Source organism: Rhinopithecus roxellana, chromosome 3, assembly GCF_007565055.1.
Source record: "Rhinopithecus roxellana isolate Shanxi Qingling chromosome 3, ASM756505v1, whole genome shotgun sequence".
NCBI lineage: Eukaryota > Metazoa > Chordata > Mammalia > Primates > Cercopithecidae > Rhinopithecus > Rhinopithecus roxellana.
The window spans coordinates 163701074-163719090 of NC_044551.1; the positions used below are offsets into that span (position 1 = coordinate 163701074).

Here is an 18017-nt window from a genome sequence, read left to right on the forward strand (position 1 = left end):
ACGATCTTGGCTCACTGTGACCTCCACCTCCCGGGTTCAAGCGATTCTCCTGCCTCAGCCTCTCAAGTAGCTGGGACTACAGGCACACAGTACCACGCCCGGCTAATTTTTGCATTTCTAGTGGAGATGGGGCCAGGCTGGTCTCGAGCTCCTGACCTTGTGATCTGCTTGCCTTGGCCTCCCAAAGTGCTGGGATTACAGGTGTGAGCCACTGCACCCAGCCAGTATTTTTCCCCTTCTAAGTCAACTTTATCTGTATACAAAAGTAGCAGTCAGAGCACAACTAGAAAACAAGCTTCTAATACTGCCAAGACAGAGAAAGAGAGTCAAGTAAGTCTAGTAATTCAAAGTGAAGTTCAGAGGGAAGCGTTTGAGGAATTCATTGCTTCACCCCCACCCATCCAATCAAACTCACAGCCAAACACAGAAGTGCTTGTGGGTTCCTGGGATTAAAAACTTCATCTTGGAAAAACTAGAGGTTTTAACAATTCTGCCGAACATTTCTATCCTGAAACATCACCTCCTTCAGTAATGGATACATGTCCTAAACAAAATAGTACTCAAACTAGGTCAAGCCCTAGGGTGAATAGCAGGAGTCACACGTACACATCTGTAAACACAGAGATACACACATAATATGCACGCTTAAAGAGATGCACATACACACATACATACATGCACACAATGTATTTTAACTTCAGTAGGTCTGCACCAGGAGAGATAACATTCTACACTAGATTCAGTATAAGTAAATGAGAGCAGGTGCTATAAAGCTAAATAAAATTTTATAGAAAAAAATTAAAAGGGGCAAATTCCATATTTTTTTAAATTCTAAAGACTATTAGTTTATCTTAAAGAACATTTTAATTGAGCTTAGAAAAGACGTGTTTACCCTGGAAAGTTTAAAATCACTGCCCTGATGTAATTTTATCAACCAGTCAGATTTAAGATTCCAGAGAAAAGTGTGTTTTTTTTAAAAAAATCTTACCTCTACACCTTAGCAATTTCAAACTACTTTCAAGAATGACTTCATAACAAGAAAGACATTCCCAAGATTCCCAAGATTACAAATGCCACAAAAATTCTCACGGTGCCCTTGGTGCTACACACCAGCCTCTCTCAGCCCCATGCCTGGGAAGGGCCTGGCCATTATGGATGCAGCACGCTCACCCTCCTCCGGAGTCGGTCCCGCTCTTCCCGGATGGCATTCATGGTGGCCTTGGTCCGGTTCAGTTCTTCCTCTTTGCTGCACAGCATGGCGGTCAGGCTCTCATTCTCTTCCCTCAGCCCAGCCAGCTCCTTCTCCCACCGAGACCTCTCTTCAGCCAGGTTGGGATACAGGTCCCGGCCAAGCACCCCTTCAATCTCCTCAACTGTCTGTAAAACACAGCCCCAAAGAAAAGTCAACTAAGTTACCTTGGAGAAAGGGGATGGGAAGAAAATAGGCTGAACAGGAATAAATGTCCACAGAGGAGTGTGTTCTAGAACCACTTTGTTAAAAACAGTGATCATGACTAGGGATACCCCAAAGTTATCCTGTTCCCAATTTCAGATGAGGCTCTGTCACTTGCCTGGGGTACAGTTTGTGTTACCCAGCAACCTTCAGAGTAAGAAAAACAGTGAGTCCTCTCCTGGCAGCTGAGTCTGTCTGTGGTGCTAGCTGACACATCCACACAATGCTTATTGCCTTCACTTGAGTTCTAGAGTTGGTGGATACACACAACCAGGCAGAAGGCCATTTAGTGATCCTGGTAATGTGAGGACAAACATGAGGTTGTAAACTGCATACAAAATCTAACTTGAAGCTGCCTAAATTATAGGCCTCCCACGTGCCAACTGAGCGATAAGATAGGTCACATTACCATTTCCAGCTTTTAGTGCCACATCCAAATTCAGATGGTGCAAATGAGGTTCAGTCTCAAGATGTGAAAGGCAAAAATAAACCTCATTGACACAGAAAAGAGGAAGCTCACTGTGGAGATTTCTAAGACAGCAGGGATTAAATTAATTAATAACACAGCTTCAAAATGTAAAGAAAAATCTTAGTAGCACATACAGAGCTTTAAAAAATTCATTTAAAAACATTTAAAGGAGAAGAAACATGCATAATATTAGGAAAAAAAGGAAGAAGTCATTCTGCTTCACATTTACTGTCCTTTGAAAAAGGAAGCACAAGCCAGTGGATAATGAAACAAGAGGGAGAATTACTATGCAGAATACTATGTGAAGAGATGGGATAAGAAACAGAAGGCTGGCCGGGTGTGGTGGCTCACATCTGTAATCCCAGCACTTTGGGAGGCCCAGGCGGGTGGATCACCTGAGGTCAGGAGTTCAAGACCAGCCTGACCAACACGGTGAAACCCCGTCTCTACTAAAAATACAAAAATTAGCCGGGTGTGGTGGCATGCACCTGTAATCCCAGCTACTTGGGAGGCTGAGGCAGGGAGAATCGCTTGAACCTGGGAGGTGGAGGTTGCAGTGAGCGGAGATCATGCCACTGCACTCCAACCTGGGCGACAGAGTGAGACTCCATCTCCAAAGAAAAAAAAAAAGAAAGAGAAGAGAAGAGAAGAGAATGCCTCAAATACTAAAAAACATAAGGGCACATCACTCTTAGATGCTCACGTTGGTTCTCAAATCTTGCTGCCCCTTTCCCCATGTGCTGCTTTGTCCTTCCTTTAAGTCTGGAGACTCTCATCCTACTTGGCTCTGCTCCAGACCCTGTGGCTTTGTCCCTAGCTGGTTGGTAGAGGCCCTTGGCCTCCTCCTTCCCTCTCAACCCCGAGGCTGGGGCTAGACTCAAGTTGACATTAAAATCAAATATAGGGCCCAGGAGATTCCAGAGAAAGAAACACCAGCAATTGCTTCTCCCTGCCCTGAACCACATCAACTACATATTTGCAATTGAGATGAAGAAAGATGGAAAACCAGCAGTGTTACAAACATGCATCATGGTTTACCTTGTGACACCACAGTTCTTTTGTGCAATCCATGATTCCTACTGACAGAAACTTGGGCCTACATTTTCTCTTTATGGGCTCCTCCTAGACTTTTAAATTTGAATTGCTATGCCCAGGTAACTAACTTATGTCAAAGGAATATCAAGATACTCAAGACCTAGTATCAATAAGACTTGACTTTCCCATCATTCACAATAAGTTTGTGCAGATGCAAAAAATTCCTCTCACCATCTCAAACAGCAAGAGGAATTGATGAATGGACTCCTGAAATTGTATTCTAGAGGCCTTAGAGCTTTTCCAAAACTTACAGCTTAAGAGTGCTCTATGATGAACCACACTAAAATGACATGGTTCAATACTAGCAGTTGAATTGTTTCCAAGTAAATTGTCTTTTTTACTGCAAAGCCAGTGAACCTGACTGCTGACATCACGACTTTTTCTGAAAAAATTCAGCCCAACCAAAATTTCTAGGGTCCCCATTTCTACCCCGTGGCCCAATCTATTGTATGGCTCTCATGGAAACTTTCATACCTAGAAAGTAATTAAGAAAACTGTGCTTCAAGAGAAGGATTGGACCATTTCCCTTTCAGAACCTCAAAGGGCCTCACAGATGGCGAGGAAGGTCTACCTTAATTGCCAAGTCACAGTGCTCGCTGGCCGTGGTGAGCTGCTCAATGTGCCTGTCTACCTCGGCCACAGAGAGGCTACAGCTGCTCTTCTTTCTGCCGCAGACGACATTCTCCAGCCCCGTCAGCACCCTCTGCAGTTCTGAGTTCAGGTCACTGCAGTTGTCTGTGAGTGAATGAAGACAAAATGTGTTACACAGGGCAACAAATACTCTCTGTTTTGCTTACCATGAGGGATCCATTCAGGTAATGGGATGGCAATGGAGCTTGACATTTCAAAGCTCATGCCAGCCTGCCTAACCTCACAGGCACTGCCTCTGAGGCTTGGAGCCAGTGCAAAGCTCTTTTTATTAAGCAGTTTCAGATGATGGTCATTTTCTGAATTCTCTTGTCTTTCACTCAAAGCAGCCACATCTTGAGTTTCTTTAGTAAGAACAAAGAAACGCCCAGAAGAGGCTGTTGGCACTTCCAGAGGCTCTGGTCAACCCGTCTGCTCAGTCATTCAGACAAGCACTAACTGGGGAAAGATCCCGTAACTTTACTAAATGTAACAAAAAGTCTCAGAATGAGCAGAGATGCTATGTATTTTGAAAAATAGAAACTGTGTAAGAGATAGTCCTCGCCCTCAATGAGCCTAAAACCAAGGCTTTTCCATGACAGAACCAATCAATATGCTCTACCGCTGCAATTTAATCCATGTTCTTTCATCGGGGGAAAAATAAACTGTTCTAACAAATTCCTTATTGTTCTCCAATAAGGCAACCAATTCTAATCATTTGATTTTGACTTAAAAACTTGGGTTGCTTTGAACTGCTGGACATCCAGGGCCTGGTCAGAGAAGTAAAAAAATAATTATAATGTGACCCAGATGTATCTCAGAAGACAATTTTGTTGGGAAAAAACTCCCCTTAAAGTCAAATACAAACTTGTATTGTAACCAGCTATTCTGGATTCTGTCTATCGCCATGCTATTCAATTATTGTTGCAGGGCAGACGCTGACTGATTATATGTAATCTTTCAGAGCATATTCTTCCCCTACATCCAGCCTGACCCTGCATGAAAGTTGCTTGGTGTCTTCCATTTTCTTCTTCTCTGCTGCATGCTTCTCACCACAGGTTCCATGGACTAAAATGGTCAACTGCTTTTGGGACTTACCTTTGGAAGGCTTCAAGAAAACTCTTGGCACAACAGGAACAGGACTTCTCAGAATGTTTTAGTCAACCTCATCTGGTTGCCTCTATCTGTAAATTACCTAAATCTAGAGAGATCAGCCTAAGGCTTTCACTCCAACAAGTACACACAACTATTCCACCTACTTCTCAAACCTGTTCCTCCCTGATCTCTCCCATTTCCATGAATAGCACACCTCTATCCACCCAGTTACTCAGGTGAGCTCTGAGGCAACCTTCCATGCCTTTGCCTGACATACTAAATCCAATTCATCTTGTGACCACAACCTTCAAAACTTATCCTCAAACTGACCTCTTATTACCATCTCTACTGACACGATCCTGCTTTAAGCCATCATCATCTCTCAACTGGACCACTGTAACAATCTCCTACCTCCACTCTCCATGCGGTCACCAAAGTTAGCCTCCTAAAAGCGCAGATCAGAACAAGTTATTTTGCTAGCTCAAACTGTCTAATGGCTTCCCATCATCATTCATGTAAAGTCCCAACTCCTTACCAGAGTCTGTAAAACTCTGCATGATCAAGACTGATGTGCTCAGTTCAGGCTGCACCATGTCCTTGGGGAGCTTTTATAAACTACAGATGCCCAGGCCCCACCCCAAACCAATCACAATCACAATCTCTGGGGGTGGGGCTTGCACAATGGCAACTTTAGGTTCCTCACTCTGGCTGCACTACCGTGCAGAGTGACAACCACTGATCTGATCTTGCCTCACCCGACCACCTTCCCCTGTTCACTATGCTCCATTCACACTCCTTCCCCTCATTCACTATGCTCCATTCACACTTCTTCCTTCCCCTGGAATATGCCAAACTCCTGTCTGCTCCACGGGTTCCTTTTCCTTTGCTGTTTCCTTTGTCTAGGCTGATTTTTTAAAATTTTAATTAAAAAAAAAAACACCTCCTTTTTAGAGACAGAGTCTTGCTCTGTTGCACAGGCTGGAGTGCAGGGGTACAATCCTAGCTCGCTAAAGCTTTAAACTCTTAGGCTCAACCTATCCTCCCACCTCGGCCTCCCAAGTAGCTGGGACTACAGGTACACATCACCACAACCAGCTCGTGTTTTTATTTTTGTGCAGAGACAGGGTCTATGTTGCCCAAACTGGTCTCAAACTTTTGGCCTTAAGCGATCCTCCTGCCACAGGCTTCCAAAGTCCTGAGATTATAGGCATGAGCCACCATGCCTGGCCAACCAAATTTCTACATATTGTTCAGCTCTCAGCTCAAATGCTACCTCCCAACAAGCTCTTCCCTATCTAAAGCATGGAGTTTCACCTCCTCCCTTGCCCAGTCCCTATCTTCTTATCCTATTTTTTTCATGGCAATTATTGCTATCTGATTTGACTTATGTGTTTGTTTTCTCTCCTCTACTAAAACATGAGCTCCAGGAAAGAAGGGACTTTGATCTTCCTCACCATTGTATCTCCAACACAGAATAGGGTAGGCAGTCAAATATTATTTTTTAAATGAGCAAAGAGAAACACCACATCACCATTTATTTAATAAACAGGAAGGCTACAAACAGACTCTATAGCAGTGTGTTTTTCTTTTTCTTTTCTTTTTTATCTTTTTTTTTTTTTTTTGAGATGGAGTCTCACTCTGTCTCCCAGGCTGGAGTGCAGTGGTGCAATCTCAGCTCACTGCAAGCTCTGCCTCCTGGGTTCAAGCGATTCTCCTATCTCAGCCTCCCGAGTAGCTTGGAATACAGGTGTGTGCCACCACACCTAGCTAATTTTTATATTTTTAGTACAGATGGGGTTTCACCATGTTGGCCAGACTAGTCTCGAACTCCTGACCTCAATGGACCTGGACCTGAGCTGCTGAGAACTAGGATGCTTATCACTGCAGAGGCCCTCTGGAGATGGTGGCAGGTAGACACCACCCACTGGAGGCAGAGGACCCAAGTGAGGAGCAGAACTCCTCAGAGAACACACCAACCAGCCTCTGAATGACGATGTACCCTCTGGTGCAGGTCTGCTGGTATCCAGAGCTGGTGTGAATACGCTCTCCTGAGTTACGTGCATTAAGTGCTCATGAGCGAGATGTTCATGAAATATTCAGACATTCTGTGCTGATTTCCCTAGCACAGGTCCACCTGATGCAAGAATCACACTGGAAATGTCTGCTGAGGGGCTCTCATAGCAGGGCTGGAGGGGTGGCAACAGGCTGCTTATTGAGGGTGCTGGGTTACAGGGAGCAGGAAGAGGGGCTAGGCATGTGACCAGTATTTCTTTCTCATACTTAAATTGGGCAGTTGCCGAGCCCTGACTCAGGCCAGAAGCAGAGTGCAAAGATGGGTAAGAGATTAACCTTAACCGTGAGAGACTCCCAGATTTACAAGGCCACTGTCCCGTCTCTCTGCTGCCCACCACTACTGTAAGGAAAGTAACCACAGAGGCCAGGCGCAGTGGCTCACTCCTGTAATCCCAGTACTTTGGGAGGCCGAGGTGGGTGGATCACCTGAGATCAGAAGTTCAAGACTGGCCTGGCCAATATTGTGAAATCCCATCTCTACTAAAAATACAAAAATTAGCCAGGTATGGTAGCACACACCTGTAATCCCAGCTACTGGGAAGGTTGAGGCAGGACAGTCGCTTGAACCCAGGAGGTGGAGGTTACAGTGAGCTGAGATTGTACTCCAGCCTGGGCAACAGAGCAAGACGCAACACTGTATCTCAAAAAAAGAGAGGAGAGGGGAGGGGAGGGGAGGGGAGGGGAAAAGAAGAAAAGTGGCCAGGTGTGGTGGCTCATGCCTGTAATCCCAGCACTTTAGGAGGCCAAGGCAGGCAGATCACAAGGTCAGGAGTTCGAGACCAGCCTGACCAACATGGTGAAACCCTGTCTCTACTAAAAATACAAACATTAGCAGAGCACAGTGGTGCATGCCTGCAATCCCAGCTACTCAGGAGGCTGAGGCAGGAGAATCGCTTGAATTCGGGAGGTGGAGGTTGCAGTGAACTGAGATCGAGCCATTGCACTCCAGCCTGGGTGACAGAGGGAGACTCTGTCTTTAAAAAAAAAAAAAGAAAGAAAGAAAGGGAAGTAACCATAGGTAACACAGTGCAGACACAAGACAAGAGAGTTGGCAAGATGTGAGGTCATTTATGTTGATGCACAGACTCTAAAGAGTATCTGCCCTTCAAATCAAGGAGGGCTACACATGCTTTCTTTGGTCACAGGAAGCTGAATGTATAAAAACACAGGTGGGGTGATGAACCCTACAAACTCCAGTTTGTGCTGCAGAGCTCTGCACTGTGGTTTCACACAGGCCCATTAGTGACCAGTTAGCACTTGGCTGTCCATTGCTATTTTTCCCTGTTTGGAGCCTCATGGGAGGATGAGGAGACTGGGCCGCCTGGAGCAGGTATTCTGTGTCCCCTGTCAAGGTACTACCTCAAGGTACCAAGCACTCATCACTACTCATCCCCAGCATCCACATGGCTCCAGACAGAACTGTCTTTCAGAGTCTGTGGCATAAGGTGCCACAGTAGGTCCTAAGTACGGGAGCAGAGTTGCTGAATCATATGGCAATTCTATGTTTAACAAAAACAATGAAAAGCAGTGACTCAATTGTACCCCAACATTCATAGCGGCATTATTCACAGTAGCCAAAAGGTGGAAGTAGCCCAGGGGTACACTGACAGATGAAGGAACAAAATGTGGTCTCTCAATACAACGTAATGTTATTCAGCCTTAAAAAAGAAATAAAATTCTTTCACATGCTACAACATGAACCTTGAAAACATTATACTAATTAGAATAAATCAGACACAACATGACAAATATTTCCACTAATACGAGGTATCTAGAAGAGGCAACTGTGGAGACAGGAGATAAAGTTTACCAGGGGTGGGGGTGATGCAAGAATAGGGAGTTATTGCTTAATGGGTACAGAGTTTATGATGGCATGAAAATGTCCTGGAAATGGGTAGTGGTGATGGTCACATTAACTCTGTGAATGCCACTGAACTGTACACTTAGAAATGATTACCATGGTAAATTTCATATTTATGTTACCACAATAAATATAATAAATGTATTTCAGTGAGTAAAATGAGGAGATATAAGCAAATAGGCATATATGAAATGGAAAACAGTAATCTTCAGGAATGGCAGTACATTCAGAAAAGATTTGAGGTATTGTAATTTAATTAAAAAAATTTTTTTCCCCTGTGGGTTGGAGAGCAGGAGAAGGAAGCAAGAGATATGGGAAGTCTAAGGACAAGGGGGAGTAATGTACTCTTTAGAAAAACCCTGGCCCCCACTGCCACGTAACTCCACGAAGGGCAGCTGAGGAAGGCCCACTGGCTTTCTCCCTCAGCCTCGCTGTAGTTTATTTTTTTATTTTAAAAATTATTATTCTTATTTTTTTTCCAGAGACAGGGTCTCATTACATTGCCCAGGCTAGTATCGAACTCCTGGGATTCAATCCTCCCACCTCAGCTTCCCAAGTGGCTGAGATTACAGGCGTGAGCCACCTGTGCTATGCTTTATACATCAAAGGAAACTGCTACTATGTCCAGGAGACAGAGAGGAGGCCTTTGGTAGCAAATACACATTCCTTTAAGTGTATTTGTACTGTGCCTCTTTCCAAAGAATTTGAGGTTGCTTATCACAAGCAGCCACAAATAAGGGGAAAACACGGTGACTGGATCAGGGAAAGGCTGCGAGCAAACGGAGGCTGACCCAGCTGAGGGCTGACTCCTGCAGCTAGGCTTGAGCTTCCTGGCAGCCGGAGCAAATATGAATTATCTCCTGACAGAAAGGAGGAAGCACTCTGGTTTCACAAGGGAGGCAAGGTGTTTTTGGCAACAGAGACTAGAAGGATTTGGGTACACGGTACTTCATACGTGGTGTGAAGTGATGTGACGCCAGTCTCCTTAGCCAGTTTCACACATATGCAGATTTCATATGGTTTCTTCTTATGTTAACCTTCAGTTAAAATTAAAGTTGCAGACCATTTAAAGTACAAGGTAAAGGGAACACTGGGGAGCGCCAGGCTCACATAAACTTGGCACTCAGTCTTCAAATTGTCTGATAAGACTGAACAGGACCCAGAAGACTGGATGGAACGGACCTCTCCCTTTGTTCAGCAGATGCAAACCAGTCATCTGCAGCCAAAGATGTGCTTGCATATGGGGTGGGATTATGGTGTCTGGCATGGCCTTTTTAAAATTTTTAAAATAGTTTTTGAGTAAATTGTCAACATTTTAAAAATTGCTAAAATTTATGGCTATTCTTGTAAAATGAGAAGATCTGACAATGCTGGGCCCAGCTTCTCAACCACAGCCATCTGCGGAGGGGCCAGCCGCAGATCCCGGGACTCAGCACGCCCAACCCACGGTGCTCCTCCGCTCTGCCCGCCTCCACCCGAGTCAGTGGCTCCTCCTGCCCTTTTCCTCTTTTCTAAATGCAGTTTTCCTCAGTTGGCCTCCTGATAAGAGCTCAAGAATACACAGCTCAGGTTATATTTTTCTAATGAGAACCAGAGCCTTAGGTTTTTATGTTGCTGTTTGGGGAAAGACCCACATACGGCAGGTCCTCAAATAACATTTTGTTCAACATCGTCTCATTATAACATAGATGAGGAAGGAAACACGGATTCCCAGCTGGGGCCACTGTCTGTGTGAAGGTTGCACATTGTCCCCTCCCCATGGCTGTGTGGTTTATCTTTGGGTATTCCAGTTTCCCCTACACCCCAAAGCTCAGCACGTTCGGTTCACTGGTGTGTCTAAATAGTCCCAGTCAGAGAGAGAGAGACAGAGACAGAGAGACAGAGAGACAGAGAGAACGAATGTGTGTGTCCTGCGATGGGATGACACCTGGCCAGGGTGGGTTCCCATCCAGTACCCTGAGCTCCCGGGATAGGCCTCAGCTACCTGCGACACTGACCTGGAATAAGGGGTTAAATAATTATCTCCCTTGTTTTTATTAATCTGCCCTGAATGTACATATAGCTCAAGTTTATTCCCACGTTTAATATTAGAAGTGTTTTGGGTTTCTATTTAGAAATTCACTTATGTTTCTGCTGACCACAAATACACTACAGGAACTTAACTCTTGATTATATCAATTAACCATAAATCTGGTATCGTTACACGTCATTTCATTTAAAGTTGCATTTTCCAGGAACCTATCAATGACACTGAGGATTTACTATACTTTGGAAATCTGGAAAGGAGGTAAGAGGACATTCATGGCTATGAAAACTAAGAACGCTAATGAGCCTTCTTGCTTAAACACACACCAGTGGGCAAAGCTGGTTTTCTTCTTTCTCACTTAGGATCAGCTATGCCTATGACCAGAGTTGACACCATTAACTATGGCAGAGTTGGTTCATTTTGAATCAGGTGTTAAAAGTTGCTTTTTTAAACAAACAAGCCCTGTAAAAATCCTAACTCAAATAAAAGTGCAGCTCCAACAATGAGATGTTACAAACACTCCCCTGGTCCACCTGATTCCAACCAAGCAGTCCCCTCTTTACCAGAATGACTTTGCTCCAAAGTATAGTTCCAGCTTCCAAAAGCACATGTTCCTGGGGATGGTACTTGCTTCACACTAGTGGTTAGGTATCTGCCTAGTTTGGAAGCCTTCCATGCTGGGTCTTGATTAAGCTTTGCCTTTGATACGGCTTGGGTTTGTGCCCTTGCCCAAAAACCATCCTGAATTGTAATCGCCAGTGTTGGAGGAGGTGCTTGTTGGGAGGTTACTGGATCATGGAGGCAGACTTCTCCCTTGTTGTTCTCGTGATAGTGAGTTCTCACGAGACCTGGTTGTTTAAAAGTGTGTAGCACCTCCCCTTTCTCTCTTTTTCCTCCTTCTCTGGCCATGTAAGATGTGCTTGCTTCCCCTTCACCTTCTGCCATAATTTTAAGTTTCCTGAGGCCTCCCCAGTCATGCTTCCTGTACAGCCTGTGGAACTGTGAATCAATTAAACCTCTTTTCTTTATAAATTACCCAATCTCAGGTAGTTCTTTATAGCAGTGTGAAAATGGACTAATACAGCCTTGAAATCTCATTTTCCAGGAAGCCTTCCCAGTCCTTTGGCACTCAGTCCTAAAAGCTGATGATTTCATTCATGCAACAGTGTGTTCCCAGAGACTCGCAGTGCTGGGCATGGAACGTGTGCTCTACAGACAAGGGATGAGATTAACATGTAAAATAAATGGGAGACTTTTTATAAGCCAACTTTTTAAAGTCCCAAGTTTTTGTTAATTCACTTGTTAATCAAGTATCATCAAATTTAAAACATATCAAATGACATTATCACAGCCTGCTAATAAGGTAGACAGTTTTCAATTAAGATCCCCAAGGTAGAAAGCTTTCAGTGAAGTTAGAGACATAAGCCACAGAGAATTTTAACCAGGCTAAAAAACAGAAGCATCTGTAGGCCTGCTACGATGTGTGCTGTAGCAGGATTGGCCATTCACCGTATCCTTGCCGCCTCCCGAGGGCCAACGCATACCACCCACCCCTCTTTTCTGACTGGGCACACATCATGCCTGGTAAAGCAATTCAAGGTGGAAGAAAGACCTACAGATTCTTTCAGCATCAACACAGACTTTCTGTAAAGGCAAGATGCTATATTCCAGGGATGTAACAGTTCAGATCTTATTGTAGCTCTACAGCTGAAACCAGGAGGGCTGTTGCTTTTTTTTGAGCATTCCTCTGTACTCTGCATACAGCAAGGCCCTCTTTAATTCCACTGAGGAACAAACACAAACCGAAAATAAGTAACATAGAAAATTAGAAAACAGAATAGTCATCTTTTAGGGCCAAACACCAAAGAGAAGACTGAAAGGTCTGGGAGGAAGGGAGAAAGAGTATCCACAGAGGTTACCCCTTGCTTTGTGTCCCATGTTGCCTCTGTCTACCTAAGACAAGAGGACTTATGAGAACAATGTTGTGGTAGTTTAAAAACTCCTCAATATCACCTGTAATGGACAAACTGACATTAGGACCCTCCTGCTGCAACATGGTAATGAGGACCATAACCCACATATGTTCTTGCAAACAAACAAACAAACAAACAAACAAAAAAGTTAACCTCAAATCTTGTAAGAAAACAATCAGATCATCAGATTGAAGGACATTCTATGATACCACTAACCTGATGTCCTCAAAATGGCAATGTCACGAGAGACAAAACAGCAGGAGGGAGGATCTGTTCTAGATTAAAGGACAGTCAAAAGACATGAAAACTACATATACTGTGTGAGCCTTGACTGGATCTGGGACTAAACAAAAGCAACCAAGGACATTAATGGGACAACTGGGGAAATCTGAATATGGACTGTGGATTGTCAATGCTTCATCAGTAGTAAAATTCTCAGGTGTGATGAAGGTACTGTGTTTATTATAGGAGAAGGTTCTTTCTTGAGAGGTTTATAAATATGCCTTTAGGGGGTGAAGCATCATGATGTCTGCAACTTTCAAATGGCTCAGAAAAAAACGTATACACAAACACAAATGCGAGCAAGAGAGAGAAAAAAATCAAATGTGGCAAAATGTTAACAATTGGATGATTAAGATGAGTGGTTTATGGAGGCTTATTTTACCTTTTCTGTAAGTTTGAAGATCTTTAAAATAAAAAGTTGAGAAAACACATACCTCAACATTCTAGGCAAGAAGGTCTCACATGGTCTGGATATGCTGCAGTGGAGATTTAACACGGAGAGCACAAGATGACCAATTCTCAGTGCAGCTACCAGAACAGGAGAGCTCTCCTGCAAGTGTGCCTTCCACATCCAAATGATCACCAAGTACACAGGCACAAGTGGACAGGGACAGGAGGCAGAGAAATTCTAGGCAGAAAAGGGCAGGGTCCCTGGTGAAGCCCCACCTTGAAGCCTAGAACCATGGCCCAAAGTGAGAATATGTAACCTTTTTTCCTGGAAGGCTGCCTTTTCCAAAATCATCCATAGCCCACCCCGCCCCCCATCCTATACCCATAAAAACCCTGACCAAACTGGCAGAGAGCAGAGAAGGGAAGAAGAAGAGAAGCAGCTGGATGTCAGAGACTGTGGTTTGATGTCAGAGAGCAGCAGCTTGACTTCAGAGCAATGGCTTGACACCATTGCTTTGGAGAGGAGTCCGGTTGGGGACAGCCAGAATCCAGGGGAAGATTACCTTCCCATTCCATCCCCTTTCTAGCTCCCCTTCCTGTGGAGAGCCACTTTTATTGGCAATAAAATCCTCTGTATTCACCACCCTTCAATTCTTTGTGCGACCTGATTTTTCCTGGATGCCAAACAAGAGCTTGGGTGCCATGGGTGCAGATGCTAAAGGGTGTCACGCTGACCCGCTGCCTTCAGTGGTGGAGAGCAACTGCCTCACATGAAAAGGCAGAGGGCTCACTGAGCTGTTCAACACTTAAGCTGCCCACGAACGGCAAAGCTAAAAGAGCACTGTAACACATGCCCTCTGGAGCTTTGGGGGTCACAGGTCTTCCCCCGAGACACTGCTGTGGGGTCATCCCAGAGTTTTGCTCCTGCTGATGCTCAAAAGCACTTGCTCTGGCCCCTGCACCCACTCACCTGCGTGCTCCTCCTCCCTTGAGGGGTTGAGAGCTGCGGACTGAGTAAGCGAGGCACCCCTGTCACGAGGCCTGAGAAGGGGTCAAGGAAAATTTCCTCTTTCAAAGTCAGGGTGGGGGTCCTGAGAAGCGCAAGCTGCTACCCCATCACATTCTGACTATAGATCTCTGTTTCTTTTCTCAAAGCAATTGAGGCTGCATTTTCAGAACTTCTATTTTAGCAAAATCTCACCAGCTGGAGATTTGTTTTCATTTTCACTGTTGTCACTTTGGATTCCTGACACAGTTTGTTTCTGTGAATCAACAAACTTGGTCATAAATATGAAGGGATAAGGAAGATAACCTAACATCAACTCCAGGAAGCTGTCCTCCGGGACTGCGAGCCTCTACTGGCCTTGGTGTCCATCTAGGATCCCCTAATCTGCTCTGCCACAGCACCCCCACATAACTCCTAGCCATCTACGTCCAGCCTCAGTGGCAGAAATGTTCTGCAAGTGGTTTCTGCCAGAACTTTTCTGGCAGAAAACTTCTGTTTCACACATATGTGAAAAAAAGTTCAAATCTACATATAATCATTTTACTTATTTGACTGCTGATCACCTGAATTGGCACAGCTTTAAAAGAATAATACCCAGTTTTGCAGAGGATGGGAGGAAATCTTTGGGGTAGAGAGGGAACGGCAACTGACAATATACAAGAAAAGACTTAATCATTCAATACCTTTGAGAAGTAATCCTGAAGAAATAGAAGTATGTTAAGAGGATAAATTCCAACCCCTCCACTGTGCCTCCATGGCTCTCTATCATTACTGGCCGCAGCCCAACTCTCAGGCCTCATTTCTGCCCACTCTCCCCCAGGCTCACTAACCTCCAGTCCGAACAGCCCTTTCTTATTGCCTGGGTCACCTGCAGCAGCTCCAGATCCCCTTTAGACAGGCTGTCTCCTGCCCTTGAGAACAATCAGTGGATCCTCCATTAGCACTCATCCCAGGCCCTGTGGCCCTCATGCTAACAGGAGTGAGAGGATTTCCATGCAGCCCGGAGGAGGGGGAAGATGTGGTTCTGGCATCCAAACGTGATCTACAAAATATTTTCTCATAACAGCAATGTTCACACTGATGGCTGGGGATGCGGTAACAACCCTAGCAAGGTCCCGAAGTTATTTCCATGACAGATTACATAGGCTTTCTGAGGCTGGTTTCAGCAGCTAACACTCCTTTATTGTAATGCTGGTTTTAAGAAAAATTATGTCATGAACTTCAAATAACCAAAACAAAATCAACCTTAAAAGACACGGTCTGTTTAGAAAATAAAGACTGTTTATGTTAATAATAGGAGCTCATGAATCCCAAGAACTGTGGGAGCTCATTTTGAGAAAAGGCTGTAGATTAATGCTTTTCCATTTCCATCTTATACCCCAAGTCTCTTCTGGGGACTGAAAAGTTATGGAACAGCAGACTGTGGGGGAAATATTCCAAAGTAACACAAACTGAAGTAGAAAAATGACCTTTCCTGCTCTCAACCCTGGTTACTCTAAGGAAGATTCTGGAATGACTTTAGGGGGTTCTCCTCAGTCACTTAGCTCTGCTACCATTTGCAGACAGGTCTTATTTGACCAGGCTCAGATCCCTGGGAGAAAACACACAGTCACCCCAGACAGTGCTCCAGTCAATCAGTGTTCAAACTGTTACCTGGTTCTCAGGGATGATCCATATTGTGACCCTCTCCAGAGAAATTAAGTTGCCCAAATAAAGAAAAGAAAAAGGTAACAAAGGGCTTGGCCTGTTATATCAACTAGTTAGAGTACAACTTTCAGTCCGGTCTAACCTTTTCAGTCTGTGGACTAGAGGATCACTGACTATCTAGCTACCTCATTCCTAGCAAAAAGCGAGTATTCTCTAGACAGCCTGCTTTACCTATGTAAACAGTTCTCTCCATGTCTGCAAAAACTGTTTTTGGAAGAGGCAGGGCTGCCTTTCCCTGCCCCGACCCTCTCTCCTCACTCTGAGTGGCTGCTTGACGCTTGTAAACACTTTTTCCTGAAGCCATTAAGCCTCATGAGCCAGTAAGCCAGGAAAATCTGGCTTTAGCATCAAACACTATTTCACAGTCACAACTGCACCAAAAAGCCAGGTTTCATGTGTAAATGCTTCCTTGGTTGTCCTCCAAAACCTACTCATACAGAGGAAAAATCTAAGTGATCACACCAGAAAGCAAGGTATTCTATGTATAGAACACCTTGGGGTATGAGTAGAGTTCAACCCTAAGGGTATAAACCTCAACCCTTAGGGTATAATGGTTTCATATGTCAACCCTGAGGGTATAATAGTTTGATAGTGCTAAATTCCAGGAAAATAAAAATGTATCACCTGAAATCAGAAGAGATCTCAAAATAACAGAACGCTTCACTGGCTGTGCAAAGGCCCATACAATCAGGGATGTTGTTTTGGAAACAATTGCTCCAGAAAAGCACTGCTGTTGCATTAACAGAGGTGGGAAAATGGTCCGCAGGAAAGGACACCAAACATGCTCTAACATGCATGATGCAATGAGCCTGTGTGCACACATCTGTGCTCTGCTCTATTGCAATACCCAGAATGATTGGGTCCAAGAGTGTTGTTTCTATTTTAATATGAAGGGACGCAAAATCTGACTGCAAATGCTTCGCTATTAAGCCAGGTGCTTGTGATCACACAGCTGCTCCCTAATTCCCCCATCAGCCCTAGAGACCTCAAAGGACTGCAGTAAGCAAAGGAAATCAACCACTGGCATGTCTTCCTGTTTAAACCAAGGACTATCAAAGGAAAGCCATCTATAGAAACACAGGCGACAACAAAAACAACTTCTTGGCTTTGTGGCCTTGGACAAGTGACTTACCCTCTCTAAACTCCATTATCCTAATTTTACAGATGAGGAGCTCTCCAGGGCGTCCTTCCGGGTTGGGGATTAAACATGAGGGATGCATGTAAATGCTTGACACAGGGTAAGTGAGTAAAGCATGTTAGCTGGTATATCCACCCTCTCTTTTAACGGCAAGCCTTTGCCAGATGGAGGACATAAAAATTCTAAGCAATGACTCCTACCTTGGCTTTGTCCACTTAACTACCTTTATTTTCTGAACAACTGTGTGACCAGGTTTGAAAAGAGGGAATTTTTTTTAAAAAAACATGCAACGTGACAGTGGCTGGCATCTTTCTCCTTTATTTGACTGCTTAGGTAAGTCAAAGCACTTTTTAATTGGATCGTTTATTCCTCTGGGCTTGGAAGACAGTGCCCAGGAACTAGCCTACTAAAGGGGCAGCTGGACTCCGATGGGTGGGGTATGAAAACAAAAGAAAGTGTGTTTTGATGAAGCAAATAGGCTGAACTTAGTCCTATTATCTTTGGAGATCAGCAAATATACTGCAGCAAATTCTGCAGCTCAAGAAAACCTCTGGGTTACTAATGCAGGTTTGCAAATATAGCAGCTATAATGAAATGGCTACTTTTAAATGATTTCCTATAATGGTGCTTATATATGGAAGCTTTTTTCCCTGTTGAAGAAATTTAATTGGAAAATGGCAAAGGAATAAGAAGAGGCAGACGGGCCAGTTCCGCTGAACAAACACACGACTGCATTGTGTGAGCAGCTTTCATGAACTCCTCCTTGTTGTGCCCAAGTGTTTGTCCTCCTGGGGGATGGGGCAGACCTGCCCCTGCCCGGTG

At 44.4% G+C, this 18017-nt stretch overlaps 1 protein-coding gene across 5 annotated transcripts in view; it reads right to left on the minus strand.

Annotated features, from left to right (window-relative positions):
* Positions 1-18017, minus strand: part of MCC (MCC regulator of WNT signaling pathway) — a 486531-nt gene that overhangs the window by 71394 nt on the left and 397120 nt on the right. For all 5 annotated transcript variants that reach the window (XM_030928032.1, XM_010375821.2, XM_030928033.1 and 2 more), the window contains 2 exons: positions 3589-3752; positions 1171-1377 (listed from right to left, as the gene is read on the minus strand). In XM_030928032.1, coding sequence (XP_030783892.1) covers positions 1171-1377; positions 3589-3752 — 371 coding nt within the window. The remainder of the gene's footprint in view (positions 1-1170; positions 1378-3588; positions 3753-18017) is intronic.